We start from the raw sequence: 25,020 nt of genomic DNA, 5'->3' as shown, positions 1-25,020 counted from the left end.
ATTGTCGTCGTCGTCGTCGTCGTCATCATCATCATCATCATCATCATCATCATCATCATCATCAAGGCTGGTATCATATAAGGTCACAGGATTCAGTTCATTTCCACTCTGCTTGCAGATGACAATTACACTTCACAATACATTCATTTATCATCTAGGGTTGCTACTAGCTAGAGGAGGAAGATTTTTAAGAATATGAGAGGGAGAGAAGATAAGTGAATGTTTTACTTCATTAATTATTTAGGAAGCCAATTAAAATGTTGTCCTAGCTGGATTTCTTAATTAATTACAGGGTCAGTGGTCTTGCTAATGTGTAATTCATTGCTTATTTTTTCAAATTCAGTTGAATTGGTTATCTGGTTTTATGTCTGAATTATGTAGGTATTTCACGAATTCCATGACATTAAAAGAAATTGTGGTTGCAGGTCAGGCTTGGGGGCCTTGATTACAGTATGTAGCATAGCATGTTAATGTTTGTGTTTTCATGCCGTTGAAATTTTTATTGGCACATGGACTGACACTTAAGATTTTTCTAGTCTTATAGATGCTCCATGGATCTCATTTATAATCTGGCATAGACTGTTAGCAAGACAGTATCTTTCCATTTGGCTCATGTATTTCAGCAACATCTAACGACATCTGAATGAAACTCCTATGTTTTGTGTTGTAACCAAGGTTGAAGTTTACAATACACAACTTTATTTGCTTCACTTTATGATATTTACACAAATAACTGAAATTTATTTTGAAGCAAAAAGTAATATTGAATCTTGAGAAAAGTCTGTCTTTATACAATATGTACAGGTTTGCAGTCTTTATATACACTTCTATCTTGAAAAGATAGTCTTTGTGAATTGACACGTTGATAGTCGAGAACTATCTGGCACACTAACATAAATGTTTATGAGAGTCCTTGTTTGTTGAAGTGCCTGAATTCCTAAAAAGCAAGTTCAATTGATTGAAGAAATTCCACCTAGCGAAACTAAGGGAGCTTGCATAAGTTAGGGAATGAAAATGGCTTGTAAAAGAATTACGGGACATAGGCAGCGGAAACAGGTAAGGGAACGGTGACCAGAGGTGAGACCTCGTACTGCCAGAAATTCAGTCCACCTGGTCGAAGCACATTTTCAAGAGGAGTAGCCTCCGTGCTCGACGTAGGGTGTATTCTGGAGCTGGACACCGGGGCAAGTGGGCAAGTGAGCAGACAGGGAGCTCCTATTTATAGTACACTCGATGGTCAGGCACGCGCACTGAGGGCTGCGCGTCGAAGCTAGCAGAATGATACACAGGCGCGCGTGCAGCTGGCTGACGGAGCGAGAAGGGAGCGCCGGACATACAACATTTTTCTTACAGTGTTACTAATGATAATGCTGTTTTATAATTGTTCTGATTTACTGTTGTGCTCTAGTGCTCTGCAAGGTTTTACAATATTTGTTGTTCTTTTTTTTTTTTCTTCTTTACAGCAAAATTCATTCCAGCCAAGCCTTTTTCGTTCTGTGGTAGAAGTAGATCCACCAACCACCAAAATATATCGCTTCCATGGTGCCATCGTACATCCATCTGGAGAACGTATTCCTGTTAGTACGGACAATTTACTCCTACGTGAATGTATGCTCAAAAACACAGACTTCGTGGAGGGCATAGTTGTCTATGCTGGTGAGTAGACAGTTTAAAAAAAATCGAATAAAGTAGTTGTATACTATTGAGATAATCACATTATTTAGTATTTATTGCAATTTAAATACTTAATACCAACTCTCCTCATCAATATTATCCCAACACCTTTCTGAAATGAGAACGGGGAAGTTCACTATGACGGAGATTGGAATCTGTTACTTTGCTTCTGGGTTCTCTCACAGTACACTGGCAAGTAGTCACCACTGACATGCGTTTAGGGCTGTTGCCCAGGTGGCAGATTCCCTATCACTGTTTACCTAGTCTTTTATTCAATGATTTTAAATAAGTTGGAAATTTATTGAACATCTCCTTTGGTAAATTATTTCAATCCCTAATTCCTCTTCCTTTGAAAGAATGTTTGCCCCAATTTGTTGTCTTGAATTTAAAGTTTTTCTTTGTATCATTGTGCCAGTGCAAGACTACAGTATCTGCAAAAATGAGGACATTGAAGCTTTCTAAAGATTCTAAACAATGCCCATTGGTGAGGGTCCCATCCACTGGAACCATACTCTAATTGGGGGTCTTGAATTTATGCCGTCTCCTTCTCCAGCTATACTACAATCCTTAAATACCCTCATAACCAAATGAAGAGATCTGTAACTTTTATTTACAATCCTATTAATGTGATTACTGCATTGAAGAGCTCTTGTTCTGTTAACACCTAACTTACAGTGATCCCTACTAGGTATTTCCACTCCATCGTAACAGTAATTAAAACTTGGAGGACGTTTGCTCTTGGTGAAACTCACAGCCTGACTTTTCTCCCCGTTTATCATCAAAACATTGTCTGCTGTCCATCTCACAACATTGTCAAGGTGTATTTGCATTCGTTCACAATTGTGTATGTTATTTATTACTCTTTACAGTATAACATCATATGCAAAAAGCATAATCTGTAATTCCAGTCCTTTACTCATATTTTACATATATAGGAAAACTTAAAGGTTTAGTAATACTACTTTGTGGAACCCCTTCTTTATCATTACAGGATCAGATAAAGCTTCACCTACTCATAATCTCTGAGATATGTTTTCTGGGTATTTAGCCACCCATTCAGTCATTCTTTTGTGTAGTCCAGTAGCCCTAAATTTTGTCAGTAGTGTTCTGTGATCTACCCAATGAAATGAGAGTCTTGGATCTCAACCAAAACCAAATTAGATTGAAGAACCCAAATGATGGGCTTCTAAAAAAAGGAAATTCTCCATTTTAAAATGTAGACCAATCACAGTCATGGAAAATACATTTATGATTGACCTAGTAAAGTCTTGAACTTAGTATTATCATCTCTAAAAAGAAAACAATGAACAGCAAGAAATTTGCACCCTACAAGAAATGCTTTTATTATATATTTGTATAGGCTACACTGAATTTGAATGTGTATCCGGTTGAGGTCATCCGTAAATTCTCTTTGAAATAACATCACTGTCTGGAGGCATTTGACTCACATTAGTAGTTCCAAACCTAAGGAAAAGCTTATGCGCTTTGTATGTCAATGGCTTGCTCCCAGTCTGTAGTGTTTAGTAAGTTGAAATGTCATTATTTAGTTTTGTGCTTCTATGTCACTATTCAAACCATTGGTACAATCTGTTTGGTATGTTCATTTCGTTTCATTACTAGATTGGTGGTAACATTTATCGGTAAAACTATGCACACATTAGTTATTGTGGGAGACAGAGTGGTTTGGCTCTGTCGAGCAACTAGCTGGTCATGCGGGGTATGAGGGGCATGATCAGTAGAGATCTGCTTTGGTTGACCAAAAACTCGAGTTCGACCCACCCTTATGTCGTCTTGTGTGAAATACTCTAACCATAATATTTGAAGATACAGATGGGTACTTTCACTAAAGTTCTGGAGCAGTGTATAGGGATGATGTCATCTTGAAGTTACCAAAAATTTCCATAACTGTATTTAAATTCTACCAGAGCAAGTGAGTCATTCAAGGCAGCAAGCCAGCAATTGCAGTGCAGTTCAATTCAATTAATGAAGTGACCATCATATTATTAAGTGTTCATGAGCAACAATAGATAGCACTGGACGGGGCTAGCGAGTCGAAGTAAGAGTCTCACGAGAAAATGGTGACTAGTGAAAGTTGCGACCTTATCCTATTCAGTAGATATGTATAGTAGTTTAAAAAAAAAAGAGCGCATGGTATAGAATTGTATATTCCTTGCATTTAATTTTTTATTGGCCGTAATTTTAATTGTTATCAAAATACAATTCACCTGCCTTGTTGACACCCTGTGGATACCCGCTACAAACATGTCTATAAGTTGTTTCTGAGAAAACTGTATGTTTGAGGATCTTATACAATACAATGCACTTATTCCTTTTTTGAGTGACTGTACAGTGCTTGTTTAGTAAGTGACTAGCCAAGTACTCTAATTATGTGAAGCTTTAACATTTTGGTACCAAACTTTTAATTTAGTTCTCTTTGGAATACGTTTAGTTAATAAAAGCACACACTGTCCAGCTATGTGGTTATTTTATTCTTCACCCAGCTAACTTTTTACAACATATCTCAGAAGTGGGATTAGAATGGTGGTGTATGTCAGTGCTGGATACGTAATTGTGCACTTGGAAATCAAGGGCAAAATAATTGCTGTACTTTTATCTTTACAGAATAAAAGTATCAGACTATCAGCTAGTGCAAGAGATAAAAAGGCATACTGTGACTGTTGCGATACAACCAAAACACATCAATGTTAAGATTGCGTTGTTTTGAAAAATGCCAGATAGTTTGTGCAGAAAGTTTGGAAGGAGTTGGAAGCCTTCGTTGGTATGTTTCACATGTAGCAAAGTGCAAAAATCATCATAGTGTCCAGACATTATGAAGACATTCCAGTAGATACAGTAAGTGCAGGACGTATCGATGAAAACCTTACAGTATCTACGAGGGCCATTGTCTAGATCTTCATGTGTCCGAGGGCACAATTGATATAAGTCGTATATTACACATGAACAACGGCTGTTTTGAGCAAAGCGATTGCTGAGCAAGTTGAAACTTCCCGAAGTACCTAGCCTGTTATGAGTTGTGTTTTGTTTTTCCGGTGAATAGAAAACCTACCAGGATCAAATGATGAGCTGGAGAAGTGGTAGGTGGTTATGTAAATCCTTCTGATGTCCCCCCAAGTTATGAACACCAAGTTTACCACAACGGTGATGGTTGTAGAGGTAGTGAATAGCCACATCATGCCATCCCACTTCTTTCCACAGGGCCTTCGGTGAATGTTGCTGACTACATTGAGGTGCTGGAGATAATTGTGAATCCCTGGATAGATAGCATACACAATGGAAGGCCGTAGGTATATATTTCAACAGGATTCCGCACCTGCGATGTACATTTCATTTCAGGGTTACGTAGATGAGAGGCTGTGGTAGTAGAGAAATGGAAGGCATAGAGGGCACTTTAGGAAGAGACCATTGAGGCACTTGAGGGGTCTTACGCTGTCCACTAAATCGCTGGCATTTGCATCCAGGACCCTGTGGACCAACTCTGAGATTGAACAATACCTGAATCTCAGAGGAGAAACATGGTTTCAGGAAATCTCTGACAGTCACTCCAAGAATGCAAGCGGTCAAATGGACTTTGGTACAATCAGCGAGAGATCGATCTGTCAGGGCAAAGGAGTACCGGAAGTTTGCCCTTCCCAGTTGGAACAATTCACACTGCCACCACACTGGCAATGCAGTGAAAGCAGTCATCTGAGGAAGTACTGTTGACTGAAAGCAACCTAACTCAGGAAAATGAGTAAGGGCCGGCATGAAGCCTGGGGGTTGTTGATCATCCACTCACTTCAGAACAAAAGCGGTCTCCGAGTGGAGTGACAACAGCTTGATCATATACCACTGATTCGAGGGCAAGCCACGATGTATCAAGACAGACACAGGGACGCCACTAACCGTTGCTAGGGTAGAAATTTCCAAAGGACAACCGGAGTGGGATCCAGACACTTCCTTATGTGCTACAAAAGCAAGCAGCCTTTTAGTGGGCCAAAGACCTAGATGTTAGACACCTCTAAACAAAACGCAAGAAGCTCTTAATTTTATTTGACTGGAACTGTACTGCTGCCACCACCACCACATTTGCTAATTTTCATTTGATTGTTAAAAGGTCCATGCTTAAAAAAATGTAGCCCTTGTATATTGTCACTGAAGAATCAGTACCACTTAAGGACAAAACACAAAGTTTACACCACAAGGAAAAAAAAAAGTGCATTACTGTAAAAATGCTCCAGAAGTCTTAGAAATTGGTCTCTCATAATTAAATAGTTCAGCTAACTTTTGAGTATGAGAAAAAAAAAATCATTTCTGTATGTATTTGCCCATGTTAGTTACACAGTATTGGCTGTATTCTGTTAGCTACATGGTGTTGTTTCTCAAGGTATGGTATTCGCATGGGGTAAAATTGGTCAGCTATGAAATGTTCAGCCAAGTATAATCATATGTTCAAGACTGGTTGAAGTCAAATTGAGACTAAACCAGTTTCTGCAGGACTCTTATTTAAATCACAGGAATGTGACTTTTCTTTTAAAGAACCCTGCTTGCACTGGCTGGGATTCAAATCACAGGAGCCTTGCTGGGATACCAGTGTGATGCCATATAGATAGAGCAGAGGAGTATTTCATCACGGACATCACCGATGAGGATATCTTGGGCCTTGGCGACTTTCTGGTGTATGTGGCAACTGTCACCCTTAGCATGCCTCTGAGTAGAGACTACAATGCTCCTCAGCAACAAAGTGATACCTTCCCACAGCAAGGTGGTAGGACTGCAAGGCTCGGAGAACCTCAAAAAAAAAAAAAAAAAAAAAAAAAAAAAAAAAAAAAAAAAAAAAAAAAAAAAGCAAGCTTGTAGTTTCATGTGACTGTTTTACTTGAAATCCGAACCACCTAGATGTGATTTTTCATTTCCAATATCTTATATGCATTTGATTTGCAGCTGCCTTGGTGAGATGACACTGACACTTGTACATCACCCCTCCCCTTGAGGAAGACAATGTATTAGTAGAATCGGAATGGCCAAACACAACACAGATTTTTACCTGACCAGGCCAGTAACTGAGAAGGCAGAAATTGATCACATGCTGGTCAGTATGACTCACTGACAAGTCATGAAGGAAACAAATGATTGAGGGTCATCATCGATAATGTTGATAAAGAGTAATAATGAACTTCGTGTCTGTATCAATTATCTTAATTGTTCAACACTAAGAAGGACTGCATCCCATTACCCCAGACAGATGACACCATTTCATTATCTGGAGCCGATGTTTCTCAGACCTGAAGTTGGTATATTGGAAAGTGGCTTTACACTTCGATGATATCTCTAATAGCCAAGAACTGTGGTAATTCACTAATGCCATTGATATCTGAAACTTACCTACAACTTTTAAGCATCTGATAGTTTTCTGAGGGAGCTCATACACAATGTTTGCCTTGTGAATTCTGGATGACATCATCATGGTGGGACACACATTTAAAATTACATGGAGAACTGTCAGAATGTGTTCAAAAGACTCTAAACTTCAGCTTGAAATGGAAATAGATTACTGTATCTCAAGACTACATCAACCTTGCCCATATCATGTGGTCAGAAATTGTACCAAACAGAGCAAGTTTTGCGTCCGGTTTGGATCATGTGGCTGTGAACTTGCATTTGGGAGATGGTTGGTTCTCATTTTCACAACACTCAAATGCTGGTGCTGTACCTTAATTAAAGCTGCATTCACTTATTTCCCACTCTTAGCCCATTCCTATCCCATCATTGCCATAAAACATATCTGTTTTAGTGCAACATAAAACAAATAGAAGCAGAGAAATTGTAGCAATGGATCCAGAGGCAAATGCTGCTTTCAGGTTGCTGAAGGAGTCTATACACAATACCTACCCTGTGTTACTCCAAGCTTGGGAAAAAGTTGGTTGTTTACACTGATGCTAGCAATTTAGGAAATGGATGATTGGTGGTGTTGCAGATTCAGGGTGGCCTGAAGAAGGTAATCGTGTACTACAGCAAAGACACTGTCCAAGGCTGAAAGAGCTATGACATGACACCATGAGCTACTGGTTTCTTGTTCATGTTGTTCCCTCTTCCAATGCTGACCAGTCATTGTGTCATTTCCCATGTGTGTTTCCATGTATGACTTAAAACATAGGACTGATCTCAGTAAGTCAGGAAAATCTGCTTCTCACCACAGTACAGACCCTTTTTATGTCATTTTGCGTACTACAACCAGATTATTGTTTAATATGTATCATCCTTTTCTTTCTATATCATTTAATTGTTACAAATGATTGATATTGTAGATAGTTTTTGTGTCAAAAGATTACATAAGAACGTTCTGTGTATAATGCTGTATTTTCTAACAGTGAATGGATTTTAAATTTCTGTTAGAAGATAGCACTGATGTTTTCCCTAATTTTTATAAAACTGTTAATTCCAAAATATTTCTTTGTAGTAGTGAAAACATAGATATTTTAGGTGGTGGTAAAATTGGATTATGTATACTTGGACTTACAAATATATGTATTCATTACAGCTTTATTATATGGGAGAAGAAAAGAATGGCCAATGGTTGAGATAATTATAAAAGTTGACTACAAGCCACTTAGATTATTTTGTAAATTATGTGAACGGATATTCCTTATGAAGTCTATATGATCTGTTTTATTTCTACAATATTTAAAATATTAAACATATAGCCAGTGACATTTTAACATTTGTTGTCATTGTTTTCAGATTACTTTGATTCTGAGGCTATACATGTTTTCAGACTATTTTGATTCTGTTGAATCTGTGGACAAAGACTAGATATGATTGTTTTAATTGTGATTGGCGTCCCAGTATATTGATCATTTTCTAAAATTTATATATAGGCATGTCACTTTTGAGTAAAAATTTTCCTTTTTAATTCCTCATTTATGTTCGTTTTGTACTTCACATTAAATAGGTTAAGTTGCCTGATGCAGAAAGGAAATCAGTTAAGCATATTATAGATAGTTTTCTATTCTGTTTCAGGTCATGAGACAAAAGCTATGCTTAACAATGGAGGTCCACGGTATAAACGTTCTAGCCTAGAGAGGCAGATGAATTTGGATGTTATTTGGTGTGTTCTGATACTCGTTGTATTGTGTGTTATTGGTGCCGTGGGCTGTAAACTCTGGTTGTCTTCCTATGATCCAAGTGCACCCTTTATTCCTGACTTCCAGGAACCTGCATATGAGGGACTGCTGAGTTTCTGGACCTTTGTTATTATTCTCCAGGTGAGAGTTGTGTGTTTTTCCCAGAAAGTAGAAATAAGATTTTTGCTCTTACAGATTAAATACTTGCATCATTGTTCTTCTAAAGTCACTATATATTCATGTCACATTTGATGGAGAAACCGCTCCTCTATTTTACCATGGTTACTGTCGACTGTTGTCATGTACCTGGCTCATTGTGTAAAACTTCCTCTAAAATTTACCTGTTGTATTATTATTTACCTTATGTAGGCAATCAGGGAATTTACTTGAAAATACATGATGAGAAACTGAGCATGTTTACAGAAGGCAAGGATTAAGGTAAAAATATTAAAAGGAAGATGCCTCCTGATACAAGCAGCCCATTAAGGGCCTTAGACAGCCAGAGGTGTAAAAATAAAAGTAGTGAGGAAATGCTGATAGTTGGTTAATATTTGAATGTCTTCCTCAGTAAATCTGAATTTCTCTAGTGGTTAGAATCAGTAATCCTGCATTTGCTTTTTACAGGTGATGATCCCATTATCACTCTATGTCACTATGGAAATGTCAAAATTAATGCAAGTGTATCATATCCACAATGATATAAATCTTTACGATCCAGAGAGTAACAAACGTATTGAATGTAGAGCATTAAATATTCCTGAAGAATTAGGACAGGTAAGCAGAGTCATTAAATGGAGATTTGGTTTTTACTTTTCATACAGAAATACAGAATATAGAACAGTAGATGTTTTAAGGTTTGTATCTTTGCAGGTCCAGTACATATTCTCTGATAAAACAGGAACCTTAACTGAAAATAAAATGATATTTCGACGATGTACCATTAATGGAGTGGATTACAATCATGCTACACCTGACAATTTACAGGCAAGTTTTTTCTGTATATTGCTGTGTGGATGTGTCAAACTAGACATGGTTTAAATTCTTCATTACCAAGCGAGTTGGCCATGTGGTTAGGGGTGTGCAGCTGTGAGCTTGCATTTGGGATATAGTGGGTTCAAACCCCACTGTCGGCAGCCCTCAATATTGTTTTTTATCCATGGTTTCCCATTTTCACACCAGGCAAATGCTGGGGCTGTACATTAATTAAGGCCACAGCTGCTCCCTTCCCTCTCCTAGCCCTTTCCTATCCCATTGTTGCCGTAAGACCTTGGTGTGTTGGTGTTATGCAAAGCAGATTGGAAAATATAAAATACTTTATTGCAGGAACTGCACAAGACTTGCTAATGGAACAAACTTTCATTGAACTTCATACAGTTAAATACATGATTCACTCTAATCGGTACATGACAAACTCAAATTTATACTTCATTTTGATAGAGATTGTAAGATTATTTTCTCATACTAGTTCCACTAATGCAGAAAGTAAATCTATTTATGTGTTTATATAAGTAAAATATTCCATAAGTACATTAAACTTTTTTAAATTGATAAAAATAGAAAACCTGGGACTGGAATGTTCATCACAGAGACAGGATAGAATCATTAAGAGGTGGGGGAGGGGTTAATTAGTTCTGCTGGAAGAATAATTTGTAAACTATGAAAAATTTCGGGATGAGAAACATTAAATTCTAGCTGTAAAGCTTGATGTTTTTTGGGTGTACAGACCTGGAAGGGGTAGCACTGACTTGGAATGGGGCCGATGACCTTCGATGTTAGTCCCCTTGAAACAACAAGCATCATCATCATCAAGCTGTCCGCCTCTGTAGCGTAACGGTTAGTGTGATTAGCTGCCGTCCTCGGGGGCCCGGGTTCGATTCCCGGTACTGCCAGAAATTTAAGAATGGCAGGAGGGCTGGTATGTGATTGAAATGGTACATGCAGCTCACCTCCAATGGGGGGTGTGCCTGAAAAGAGCTGCACCACCTCGGGATGAGGGCACGAGTTTACTTTTTATCATCAAGCTGACGTGGAATTATTTGATAAGATAGTCAGCTGTTTGGGGAACGAATGTGATTGGCCTGGATGATTTCAGTTTACCAAATATTAAATGGGAAGGTAATTGAAACAAATGACCAACAAAGGATACATAAGTTAATCTGGGAAGTACAGCTGAATCAGAAAGTGATGCTGTCAGCTACAGGGAAGAATACTGTAGCAATGGTGCTGATAACACCAAATAAGCTCTAAAGAGAAACTAAAGTAATGGATCTTATAAGTGATTGAGAGGCTGTTTTAGTTGGTAATTAAAAGTAAATGTGATAGAAAGAAAGGTTATAATAAGACTATTAAGCAGTTCCGTATGGTTGGTCAGAGAGACATGAGGGAGTTTAAAAGGAAAGCTTTGATATGTGGAAAATGGTAAACAAAAAAGTAGATAGCCTATGCGATGGTTTTAAAGCACCGTTGAGGAGTGTGAAAACAGGTATGTACCTTTAAATGTGATTAGGAATGGTAGATGTCCACTATATTATAATAAAGAAATAAAGGGATTAAGAAGGTAGTGTAGGTTAAAACGAAATAGAGCTAGGAATAGTTGTGGAATTAAGGAGAGATTGAAGGAACTTACTAGGAAATTGAATTTAGCAAAAGAGTAAGGCATGGATAACATAATGGCAAGCATGATTGGCAGTTATATGAGTTTTAATAAAAATGGAAGGGTTTGTATAGGTACTTTAAGGCAGAAAGAGGTTCCAGGAAGGACTTTCCAGCAATCATTAATGAACTAGAGGAGTGTATGTGTGAGGATTTACAGAAGGAAGACGTATTTAGTCAGCAGTATGTCAAGATAGTTGGATATGAGGGTGATATTCAGGTAGAGGATGTGATTAATACTAGTGAAGTACTGAAATTCACCTGTAGTAATAAAGATATCTACAAAAGTATGCTAAAGTTGCAAACTAAAAAAAGCAGCTTGTATTGATAGTATATCTAGGGATATACTAAAGGCAGTGGGTTAGGATGTAGCATCTCCGGGCCCGCGGTGTAGGGGGCAACACGTCCGCCTGTCACCCGGCGGCCCCAGGGTTTTTAATTGTAATGATTAATATCCCTGGCCTGGGGACTGGGTGTTTGTGACGTCTTTAATCTTCCTTTCCTCATACACAACATTCCATACTACCGCCATTCCAATTACACGCAGGTTCGTACAGTATGGTGCCAGTAGGGGCAAAAGATCCACATGGGTCGATGCCCCCAACAAGTAGCATTAACAAAAAAAAGAAAGTATAAAGTACTTACTTGATTACTGTTTTGCGTGAAGGAGCTATAGTAGCCCCAGTGTATAAAAGAGAGGGTGATAAACACAATGCAGAAAATTACAGGCCAGTCAGGTTGACGTGTTGCATGTAAGCTCTGAGAAAGCATTCTTTCTGGTTACATTATACAAGTTTGTGAAATTACTAACTGGTTTGTTAGGAAGCATCTTGAGTTTAGGAAAGATTATTCCAGTCAGGCTCAACTTACATGACTTCAGCAAGATATAGCAGATATTTTCTATTCAGAAGGTCAAATGGACTGTATCGCTATTGACCTGTCCAACGCTTTTGATAGGATAGATCATGGGAGAGTGGTGATGAAAACAACGGCTATTGGACTGGAGTGAATGGTTGGCTAAATTTCTAGGAAACCTATTTCTGAGAATTAGAGTATTTTGAACTAGGGATGGGTTGCAAATGGAGTCTCGAAGAATAAAGACTGCTCTAGATCTTGGGTGTAATAGGAAGCTATTGCTGTTACGTCATTTACTCCAATACTGTTTTCAAGAAAAGATTGGAGTTGTAAGTAACTGAGGGTTGGCTTCTAGAACCTGCTTAATTGGCTTAAGTATATCACTAAGAGTTATGCTTTCCTTCTCTTTCTTTGGTTTCTTAAAAGTTTGTTTTGTCTTGTTTCCCTGCCTGTTCACTTGTTATAGGTTCAGTTGTTAGGGGAGGTTTCGTAAAATCAAGGTTTTTTTCTGTCTGTAGTTTCACTGCTAGATAGTGATATTGGCCTCTTTGATCCAGCAAGATGAACACATGAGGGGTTTTGAGGACATTCCAAAGGAGAGGTTAGAGTAGTTTTGACTGAGGGTAAAGGACCACAATTTTGGTCTTGGGAACACTGAAGAGTTGTAGATTTAGCAGTTGCCTGAAGAGTAGTTTGTAAGTAAATACAGGTAATATTTTCTTGACAGTTTGTTCTTGTTTTTTGTGTATCCTCTACTAGTTGAGGATATTCCACTAGATTTATCTTGCCATAAGAATGACTGTTTTTATTTAATGTGGAGTCTTCAATTATTATTTCATTATTATCAGGACAGTTTCTAGCTAAGTGCCCCTCAGTTTTATAAAGGAAGCAGGTGGGTGTTTCAGAGGATAAATAAATACAGTAATTGGTACCCTCATATTTGATTTGGAGTGAGTCTGGAAGTTTGTTAAAGTCTTCATTTTGAACATAAATCTGTCTTCGAAAACTGAGAATGTGAGAAAATCCAGGGATTGTAGACCTGCTCTAATTCAAGAGATCTTTGACATTTGTTTAATGCAGAATTTGAGAAATTCTTCTTCAATAACGATATTAGGAATCGCAGGGCAAACATTAGATAGAATAACTCATTTGTTTTTAGTTAGGAGAGGTCTTATTTCCAAGGAAACAGTATTTATGAGAATCTTGGGGTGTTCTGAAATTCATTTTTCAACACACTTTTGACTTGCAAGGAAGATAGATATCTGTGAAACAAATCGGATGTCACTAGGGCTAGTCAGTTTTCCAATTGCTAGTATATAATCTCACATACTGATACATCACAAGATTCAGTAACAATAGCTTGATATTTTGTAGGATATGATTGCATTGCTGCAGAGTAACTTAACCTTGGGTTTTTAGGAAATTGATTAGGTATTCATTATTTAGATTCAGTGGGTTGGAAAGATCTTGTCTTTATCTATAAAACATTTCCCGATGTAGACTGATGATATAAATCACCATCTTTTCGCTGATATGAATGTTGACATCATCTGGTGAGGATTCCTACAATACTTTCAAAGCCTTGAAACCTCTTACAGCTTGTAATTACTTCACTTGCTGTCACTTTGAAATATGATATTGCACAGTGCGGAAGTATGGTGGGGTGCAGCGTGAATGAAAGAGAAGTAATTAAGTTATAATAAATCAGACTAAACGCTCCAAAACCAGACTGAACTGAGCGAAGTGACAGCGTATGCATAACATTAGGAATGGTGCGTGCAACCAAGTAACGGACAACAGAATACACTGAAGTACATGCCCTCTTTCTCATGAACTAATCATCCCATTAACATGGGAATTGTGTTAAATGTATCTTTGAACAATTGTTCCCAGTTCTTCCGCTCAAAGTTTACAAGGCAGCAGTTATTCTAGTTTTTGTGTGAAACAACCCATGCAAATGCAAGCATGTCGCATTCATTCCGTATAAAATGTGGAAGGTCTCTTCTCCATTAGTTGGCTACAAGGTAAATATAAAGTCAGTGAATGTAAAATACATTATTTTGAGTCTCTACTGTAAATGTTTTAAAATAATATGAGCTAAACTACTGTAACAAGGATTTTTTAAAGAGATTCCTGCATTTTCTCAGTGCTCACACCTGAATCAGCTCTGTCCACTGGGTAATGTTGTTGAGTACAATCATTAAGTTTAATTCAAATTTAAATTGTTTATTGCATTTATATGTAATCATTCTCTAATAATACAGAACATATTTATCAAATGTTTTGTACATATTCTCCACACTAGACATTATAAAATTACATATTTCTATGAATAGTCTTACCATTTCTACTCAGTGCATCATCTCTTGCGGCAACTCTCCCGTTACACACCCTTCTATTCTTTGGTTCATAGTGGACCTAAACGAGTTTTATATAGCAAACAAAGAGTTAAATAATCAAGTGAACATGTTTTTCTTCCCTTTCTGCAAAAAAATTGTCAATCCTATACCCTTACAAAAAAAACCCCATGCACTTAATAGAAACATGCGACGTGTCACCCGGTCTTGCCATATGCAGCCAGTCCCTGTTATGAATGGTGTGAAAATGTCACTCTTAGGGGCAGTTAGTGCGCGCATTTTAGTGGGCATTTCAGACTGATATGTAATAGCAACTTCTGGCTTGGCGGGGAAAGCAACGGGAAACTACCTTACTTCTCATTTCACTAGAATGCCTCTTCTGTGATGCCTAGGTCATCTATGACAGCTGATGGTAGAGCTGTTGAGGATCAAACCAGCCTTCTGGCTGAATACCGGACATACAGTCTGATGCTAAATTAACTTTCTATAAATTGGTAACATTATGGTTACTACTGGTCAATTATTGTTTTACACTTCCGAATTTACTAGAAAGTGATCTCAACTCAGTCCGATGGTGTGTGTGCTGGTGCTCAAATATGTTGACCTCATTTTAGTAAATTTACCAGGACATAAAGGAACTCCCATTGGAGAAAATTCCAGCATTACAGCATCTTCAATAACTAGTAGTTATTGTTGAGCTGCTGAGAGAATGACTGAGACATTTGTGAGTGGCATTGCAAAGCTACCTATCGGGAGACGTGCTCTTCATTAGAGCTCCAGCAGGTGAACGCTGGTCCACAATCTTATCGCACCAATTCAAACTTGGAACAAAATACAAATAACCTACTTGGTGTTTGTAATCATTCAGAGCAGAGTTCTTTTAAAATCGCAGATAGACTTCTTAAAACACATGCGGTAAATGAAGCAGAGTTTAGGTGTGATTTTAGGAGCTGTAATTATTGAACTATTTAATAACTAATCACTAATATCGTATCTATGTTATTATTATTATTATTATTATTATTATTATTATTATTATTATTATTATTAGCATTAATTTGAAGTATTTAATGCTGCTTATCATGTTAAGAATTTAACCCTACACATCATTCATAGAACTTTACAGTGCGAATTCCTCTCTCTCCTCAACAAAAAGCTGGACTCAGAAATTAGCAGAGCTATTTTCCACATCACTCGACTTATAGGGGGAAAAAAAAAAAAGCACATAGAAGAGGGGGAAGTGACTACTGTGTAGGCTTAATCTTTGTTTCCTTGAAAGGGCAACCAACCAAGGTCACTAGCTGAATGACAAAAGGGACTTCCTAAGCCAGCAAGGTGATTGTAGGAATGCAGGTAGATCTCAAAATACTGTATTTCAAGGATGTACTCTCAAAAATGGAGGATAATTAATGAAGTGATAACGTTAAATTATGTCATGTGTACGACCACCACAACAGAATTTTGAAAATAAACTAAAGAGAAATCAAGTTGTGGATAGTAACTGGAAATTCACAGTGCAGAGCTTACCTTATTTCATGGGAGAGGAAATATCCCACATTCTGCTTACAGCCATTGTTCGCTATCTGATGTGTATCTTTTATCCTTTGGTTCATCACTGTTATCGCTCCTGCTACTTTCACTGTTTCCCACGTTAAATATCAGTTCACTTAATCTATCCTGCAGAAAGCGTCCATGCCTCAGTCTGTCTTTATTACCCTCCAAGTGTGATCAGTTATGGTTCTCCAGTCCTTTGCCATCATTCACTATATGACTTAAAATTAAGTTTTCTACTGCAATGTTTAAATCTTTTATTTCAGTATTTTCTGCAATGTAATTCTTCACATGGTTCCCTGTTAGCTCTGTAGCATTAAAATAACAATGTTACATTACTTTGTGTCCATGTTTTTATGCTAATTCATCTAAAACTACCTAACAGATCATGCTTTGTCATCTGACAGTCTGCATTAGTTCCACCTTGGTGATTTCCTCAGTGACTTCAATTCTATTCCTTCACAACCAGTCCAGAATATTGCTCTTCCTGCTGTTGAGAACTGGGGCCCTATAAACCTTATGGAATGTGACTACTTTATATATCATGATTACGATATTTTCCTTAATATTTGGGGATAAGAATGTTTTAAACCAGTGCTCAAATTTATATACTGTCATCATCTCATGGTAATATCCTCTTTTAGTCGATGTGAACATAAGCTTTGAGTTGGGAATAAACATATCTGAACTGGCGTGAAGCAATTTTTGGCAATTTCCTTTCCCGTTAATGGTTTTCATTGTACTCTTCACCGTGTCATCATTTCGTGATTGGAGCTTTGTGTGTCCTGAACGGACAAATGTTTAGTCTATCCAAACGACGTCTTCACTTTTGTAAGAAACTGGCATCTCCAAATTACAATGTCCCCATGTTCCAGTAACACTCTCCGGCTTGAAAATGTTTTCCATTTGAAACCTAACCATTTCACAGTGAGGAAAGAAGGTTATTCCACGTTGGAAGTTCTTTTCTTACATAATATTCATACATATGATGCTAAACAGCCTCCTTGTGGAAGCTGTATGTATGTGATTTTGGGCTTCCTCTTCACTGCTATTTAACAGGCATGCTAAGTTCTTCATTAGGCTCATTCAAACGATTTGGACACTTATCCCTTGTTCTTTCTTTCACCATCGTCTATCCAATTTTCAGAGCCACAGCAATTCTTTCTACTACAGTACCTTTGATATAGGGATGAGAAAACCACCATTTTTGAATTATTCTTCAAATTATGGTCTTAAAGTATGTACAAACTGTCTGGATTGTCTATTCAGAGCCATGCCCCGACCAAGTTCCTTTTTGCCACTATCGGACTATGTCTTCAAAATAATAGAAAAATCCACAGGTAACTAAACTAATTTAAAACTTACACATCGCTGGGCTGGGTAGCTCAGGCAGTCGAGTGCTGGTCTCCTGAGCTCAAGTTGGCAGGTTAGAACCTGGTGCAGTCCAGTGGTATCTGAAGAGGCTTAGATGTACCAGCCTCTTGTCAGTAGATTTACTGACTCATAAAAAAACTCCTGTGGGACAAAACTCTTGCCCGTCTGCATCTCCCAAAACTGTAAAAGTAGTTAGTAAGGCTTTATACCAATAAGATTATTATTAAATCACACACCTTCTTCTTCTGATATGTTTCTGCTTATGCAGGTCATTCAAATCACACTCTCTCTACACTCAATGAGTTAAATGAACGTAAACACTTTTAATAGAAACACACCCCTACAATAATTGAACTGCCCTAATTAAACAGCATTTCACACATTTTCTTTAATTTTGTGCTACACTACAGAGACTTGAAATGTGAGTACCACAACATAGGAGAGAAACACAACTGTGTCATGTGACCAGCTGAGGCTAAATGTTGGGAACAGTGATTTGTTGACATAGAAACCTAAGTAAATACCTGTGACGGGACTGGCTAAGCGAGCTACCCGAGTATTCTCCCTCTCATTCACTCTAAAACTATCAGAAGCATTCTCTAAGCGCCTCCACAATAGTAGGATGTAAAACCAATAATTTTTTTTTTTTTTTTACGAGTGACTTTACGTCACACCAACACAGATAGCTCTTACGGTGATGATGGGATAGGAAAGGGCTAGGAGTGGGAAGGAAGTGGGCGTGGCCTTAATTAAGGTACAGTCCCGGCATTTGCCTGGTGTGAAAATGGAAAACCACGGAAAGCCATCTTCAGGACTGCCGACGGTGGGGTTCAAACCCCACAATCTCCCAAACCCAATAATATTATTTATCGGTATGTTGTCATTGCTATTACGGAACCACCTATAAGATAAAATTGTCTACACTCCCTGACAAAAAAGAAAGGAATGGTCCAATTTGAATGCAATTTTGTACACATGCTTACTATTGCTGGGTGTGTAAATAATTTGTTTTGATCATCTGTAATGTCTAGAATGGCCATCTGAGTGCATTGGGTTTTAGAGATAGTATTATCTGGCATGTGTGGAACATCGGACAGTCAAGTCAACACAAAGAGGAAAGGTCACTGGACAGAGAGTAAATGCTTCGTAGATGCATTAGCAATTTTACCTACACTTGATAGAGTTCAATAAGGGCCACATGTGACTCTCCATGAGACAGGGTAGTTGTATCGTGCAATTGCCTGGAACGTAGGACAGTCAGATTGTGAAGGTTTCACTTGACCAAGACAGACCACATCAATTAAAGATTTTCCCGAGGAGAGAATGCAGGGGCTGCTACTACCTGCTACCAACATTTGACAAGCAGTATCCTCGTACTGCCAACACTGTTGCCAATTTTATCTGAAATAAAAGTCATTGCAATACAGTCACATGACCTTTCATCACATGTGGTTTCATTTCCACTACTCCTAGGTGCTTTATTTTCTTTTGTCAGTGAGTGTATTTGAATCTTTGTTACTAGATTCTGCTCTCCCAAGCTCTACAGTCTGGCAAATTTCCTATGTGGATTAAATTATGTGGTTGTGATCAAACGTATCTTTACCTTCATTTATAATTTATAATTAACAGTAACTAGACTGAAGTGAAATCAAATCCAAAGTTTCATTACCATAAATTGATATTTCAACACAAACTTAGATTAAACTTAGTCACATTTTGTAAGCTTTGTTACAGTTTATTTGTAAAGTGCCTTGTCTCATTATTTTCAAATTAGGTATGTAAAATACACCTTCCTAGTGAATAAATATATCAACAACAATTTTAATAAAATTCTAAATTTGTTATTACATTATTACTTAATTTTTTGAAATCAATGATATACTGATATAAAATAGCATTGTATGATGAGATCATCTTGTACAACCATAAGAGGAACATGGATAGGGATATTCAATAGAATAAACACAATGACAGGTCATCATGAGAAGAGGGAACAACAGATTGGAAACGCAAGGATGAATACGAAAACACAGAAGGTCAAGGACAATTTCCACACTTTCATATGCTGCCGTCTTTATATAGATGGTATCTTTCCTCATCAATCCCAGTTCTATGAGGAATCTGAACAGAGATGTGACTTTTCATTAAAAGAATAAGACCTACATGCATTAGCTGAGATTCTTAGTGAGAAGCTGGTGACAAGGTTATTTGGCTCTTGTGACCCTCAGCAGCATCTTTTGAGAAAACACACGTCGCTATAGTCTTCTAGCTGCCCATGTTCTCTCTTCATCTACCATATTTGTTTTCATGTGATTCTGGATCCCAAGATACCGGGTCTATTCGGCACACCATCTTGTACAGTTTAAAGTCAAGAATTTCATGTCTGGTTCATATTGAATAGAGATTACAAAACAATGATTTAGATTGTACAAGAACCATCTTTTCAATACAATATGTGTAGTTGGTTAAAATTACAACCTCATTCAACCTCATTTATTTATGGTACCGGTTTCAGCATCCATGGACGTCATCATCAGCTAAGTACAGTACTTATACAAAGATACATAGTAAAGTTTAAACACACAAAAAATTGACCCTCATAATTAAAACTGTCTATAACAAGTTAAAATACAAAGCATAATAATGATAAATGTCCAAGTTTGAAGACACCATTTGTACAAGTTTGACAACTTGTTAGTCACAGATAAAAGAACTGAACCTGAGGAGCCTCGCAGAAAAACAAGTTCTTTGACACTCTTACATTTTGTTATAGATTTGGGTCCTTTGTGTGGCATTGGTAGCCACAACATATGCAGAGAAGTGTATGCTGAGTGCAATGCGGTAATAGGTTAAAAGAGTAGTTGGTGTTCCTCTGCAAGCATAAAAAAACACTAAGTTAATTGGTAATATATATGAAAACTATCTTCATAAAATATGATATGTTGTATTATACTGGAGCGAGTGGATCTTGTGGCCAGAACTGTATGTTGAAGATGTTAAAAGCAAAGGTTCTCGATCCAATGCAGGCCTGTAATATGAGAGAGTAAAACTTTATGAAGGAACTCACTTCGGTGGGCTGGTTGCGTGTGCTGCGGAGTTGAAGAGGAACTGGCTATGAAGTCGCGTGGACCGGCTAGGGACAGAAGGGGAGAGGGAAGGAGTGTGTTAGGGAGGAGGAGGGGTGGGATTACGGGATTTTGAAGGTAGGAGGGGCTATCGTGTCAAAGTGTTATGTCCTGTATGAAAGACTGAGCAATTTCTTGGAATTTTAAACATATTAAACACTGCAATGAGAACATCAAACAGGATTTTCGATTTCTCAGAAATGTCATTTAAATTAAAGTACATACATACATACATTATCATTATAGACTTATGCCTTTCAGCTTTCAGTCTGCAAGCCTCTGTGAATTTACTAAATGTCGCCACAGTCCTCGATTTGCAACTAGTGTTGTAGCCTCATTTAGTTCTATACCTCTTATCGTTAAATCGTTGGAAACCGAGTCTAACCATTGTCGTCTTGGTCTACCTCTACTTCTCTTACCCTCCATTGCAGAGTCCATTATTCTCCTAGGTAACCTATCCTCCTCCATTCGCCTCACATGACCCCACCACCAAAGCCGGTTTATGCGTACAGCTTCATCCATCAAGTTCATTCCTAAATTAGCCTTTATCTCCTCATTCCGAGTACCCTCCTGCCATTGTTCCCACCTGTTTGTACCAGCAATCATTCTTGCTATCTTCATGTCTGTTACTTCTAATTTATGAATAAGATATCCTGAGTCCACCCAGTTTTCGCTCCCGTAAAGTAAAGTAGGTCTGAAAACAGACCGATGTAAAGATAGTTTCGTCTGAAAGCTGACTTCCTTCTTACAGAATACTGTTGATTGCAACTGCGAGCTAACTGGATTAGCTTTACTACACCTTGATTCAATCTCACTTAACATATTACCATCCTGGGAGAACACACAACCTAAATACTTGAAATTATCGACCTGTTCTAGCTTTGTATCACCAATCTGACATTCAGTTCTGTTGAATTTCTTACCTACCGACATCAATTTAGTCTTCGAGAGGCTAATTTTCATACCATACTCATTGCACCTATTTTCAAGTTCCAAGATAATTATTACACTGCAGGCTTTCGGCACAATCTGCCATTAAGACCAAGTCGTTAGCATAGGCCAGGCTGCTTACTACATTTCCACCTAACTGAATCCCTCCCTGCCATTTTATACCTTTCGGCAGATGATCAATGTAAACTACAAACAGCAAAGGTGAAAGATTACAGCCTTGTCTAACCCCTGTAAGTACCCTGAACCAAGAACTCATTCTACCATCGATTCTCACTGAAGCCCAATTGTCAACGTAAATGCCTTTGATTGATTGTAATAACCTTCCTTTAATTCCATAGTCCCCCAGTATGGCGAACATCTTTTCCCTCAGTACCCTGTCATATGCTTTCTCTAGATCTACGAAACATAAACACAACTGCCTATTCCTCTCGTAGCATTTTTCAATTACCTGGCGCATACCGAAAATCTGATCCTGACAGCTTCTCTGTGGTCTGAAACCGCACTGGTTTTCATCCAACTTCCTCTCAACGACTGATCGCACCCTCCCTTCCAAGATGCCAGTGAATACTTTGCCTGGTATACTAATCAGTGAGATACCTCGATAGTTGTTGCAATCCTTCCTGTTCCCTTGCTTATAGATAGGTGCAATTACTGCTTTTGTCCAATCTGAAGGTACCTTACCAACACTCCATGCTAATTTTACTACTCTATGAAGCCATTTCATCCCTGCCTTCCCACTATACTTCACCATTTCAGGTCTAATTTCATCTATTCTTCCTGCCTTATGACAATGGAGTTTATTTACCATCCTTTCCACTTCCTCAAGCATAATTTCACCAACATCATTTTCCTCCTCCCCATGAGCTTGGCTGTTCGCAACACAGCCAGAATGATTTCCTTTAACATTGAGAAGATGTTCAAAATATTCCCTCCACCTCTCCAGTGATTCTCTGGGATCTATTATGATTTCAGCTGAATTACTCAAAACACTGTTCCTTTTTCCCTCCCTTCCTAAGATTCTTTATTACTGTCCAGAAAGGTTTCCCCTGCTGCTTGAGCTAGCCTTTCCAGGTTGTTACCAAAATCTTCCCATGACTTCTTTTTGGATTCAACAACTATTTGTTTCGCTCTGTTTCTTTCATCTATGTACAAATCTCTGTCTGCCTCTGCCCTTGTTTGGAGCCATTTCTGATAAGCCTTCTTTTTACGTTTACAAGCTGCTCTCACTTCATCATTCCACCATGATGTTCGCCTTTTCCCATCTTTACACACAGTTGTTCCTAGGCATTCCTTTGCTGTTTCTATTACAGCATCCCTGTATGCCACCCATTCACTTTCTATATCCTGAACCTGCTTACTGTCTTCTGTTCGAAACTTCTCACTAATCATATCCATGTACTTCTGTCTAATTTCCCCGTCCTGGAGATTTTCTACCCTTATTCGTTTGCAGACAGATTTCACTTTCTCTACCCTAGGCCTAGAGATACTTAGTTCACGACAGATCAGATAGTGCTCTGTATCATCGAAAAATCCACGGAAAACTCTTACATTCCTAAGAGATTTTCTGAATTCGAAGTCTGTTAAGATATAGTCTATTATGGATCTGGTACCCTTAGCCTCCCATGTGTAGCGGTGAATAGCCTTATGCTTGAAGAATGTATTCATAACAACTAAACCCATACTAGCACAGAAGTCCAGCAAACGCTTCCCATTCCCATTAGCTTCCATAACTTCCCCACATTTACCAATCACCCTTTCGTATCCTTCAGTTCTATTCTCAACTCTCGCATTGAAATCGCCCATTAGCACTATTCTATCTTTGCTGTTGACCCTGACCACGATGTCACTCAATGCTTCATAAAACTTGTCAACTTCATCCTCATCTGCACCCTCACATGGTGAATACACGTACACAATTCTCGTCCTAATTCCTCCAACTGACAAATCTACCCACATCATTCGCTCATTTACGTGCCTAACAGAAACTATGTTGCGTGCAATGGTATTCCTGATAAAGACCCCTACTCCAGACTCTGTCCTTCCCTTTCTAACACCCGTCAAGTACACTTTATAATCTCCTATCTCTTCCTCCTTATCTCCCCTTACCCGAATATCACTTACTCCTAGCACATCCAGATGCATCCTCTTTGCTGACTCAGCCAGTTCTACTTTCTTCCATAAGCCCCATTAATATTGATAGCTCCCCATCGAATTCCATTTCGTTCGCCAAGTTGTTTCCAAGGAGTCCTTCGCCTGTCAAATGGGAGTGGGACTCCGTTACTCCCATAGGTCCGAGGCTTGCTTAAAATGTTCTGAGTTCGGTAAATTCATGAAGCAGGATGCTACCCTACTTGCACATAGTCCAAGTGAGGATCTCTCCTCTAATGGGTTATGGACCACCGGTGAATTGTATAGTCCTAGCCACCCGAACACAAGGAGGGCCACGACTCAGAATATGCCCGAGATGCCCACTCCCATTCCATAGCAACTGGTATCCCGACTCTCAGGACCATTTACTAGGCCACTCAGCCGTTGCCCATGGTTCACGAACTAGGACGTGACTGCAGTAACCCACAAACATGAACCATGAAATTAAAGTTTGGATTTAAAAATTGGTCTAAGTGAATGTAGCAGTTTTGGGTGGTATCTAAAAGGGGGCCTTTGCTAAGCATGTCAAGGATTTCAATATCCTGGTCTATTCCATAAAATTTGTGCTTAGCGTCGTGTATATGCTGGCCTACCGCAGAAAATCTATTATACCAATTGCATTCGTATCTTCTGTGTACCTGAACTTTATGCTCCGACCAGTTTGCCCGAGATATGAGCTGCCGCAGTCATTGATTCGAAATCTGTATACACCTGATTTTGAGTAAAGGTTACATCTATTGATCAGGTTGGAATTGTGTAGAACGTCAGAACTTCTATTGTTAGTTCTGAAAGATATGTTACCAATATATTTAAGAAACATAATGTTGACGTTATGTATGGTTTTATCAAAAGTGAAAGTCGAAAACAATTTTGATTTTGATTTATCCTTTATTAAATGTGATTTAGAGCTATGCTTAAATTGATTGATTATGCAATATCCCCTCCAACATCGAAAACCCCCTGAACCTTGTAACTGTCCAGGCTTCTCCAGCCCTACTAATTTAATATAATATCATTTTACGCGATATCATTTGATATCAAGTTTATCCGCCATCGGCTATTATTCGTAATAACGTATTTATTCAACGTCAATCATTTGTAATCAAGGCCTTTTGGAATCATATTGTATATATTATAACATCATTTATTATTTATTATTATATTATGTAGGATAGGAATTCATTATGTTGTAAATACGGTCAATATGTTGAG

At 38.2% G+C, this 25,020-nt stretch overlaps 1 protein-coding gene across 1 annotated transcript in view; it reads left to right on the top strand.

The window, feature by feature from the left end:
* LOC136864785 (phospholipid-transporting ATPase VD) overlaps positions 1-25,020 on the top strand; it is a 532,079-nt gene that overhangs the window by 283,394 nt on the left and 223,665 nt on the right. Inside the window, exons 4-7 of the mRNA XM_067142172.2 lie at positions 1,464-1,656; positions 8,692-8,936; positions 9,420-9,569; positions 9,666-9,779. Of these exons, the coding sequence (XP_066998273.2) occupies positions 1,464-1,656; positions 8,692-8,936; positions 9,420-9,569; positions 9,666-9,779 (702 nt within the window). The remainder of the gene's footprint in view (positions 1-1,463; positions 1,657-8,691; positions 8,937-9,419; positions 9,570-9,665; positions 9,780-25,020) is intronic.

The sequence above is a fragment of the Anabrus simplex genome, chromosome 2 (genome assembly GCF_040414725.1).
Source record: "Anabrus simplex isolate iqAnaSimp1 chromosome 2, ASM4041472v1, whole genome shotgun sequence".
In the NCBI taxonomy this organism is placed as follows: Eukaryota; Metazoa; Arthropoda; class Insecta; order Orthoptera; family Tettigoniidae; genus Anabrus; species Anabrus simplex.
This window is presented reverse-complemented; position numbering and strand designations above follow the sequence as displayed.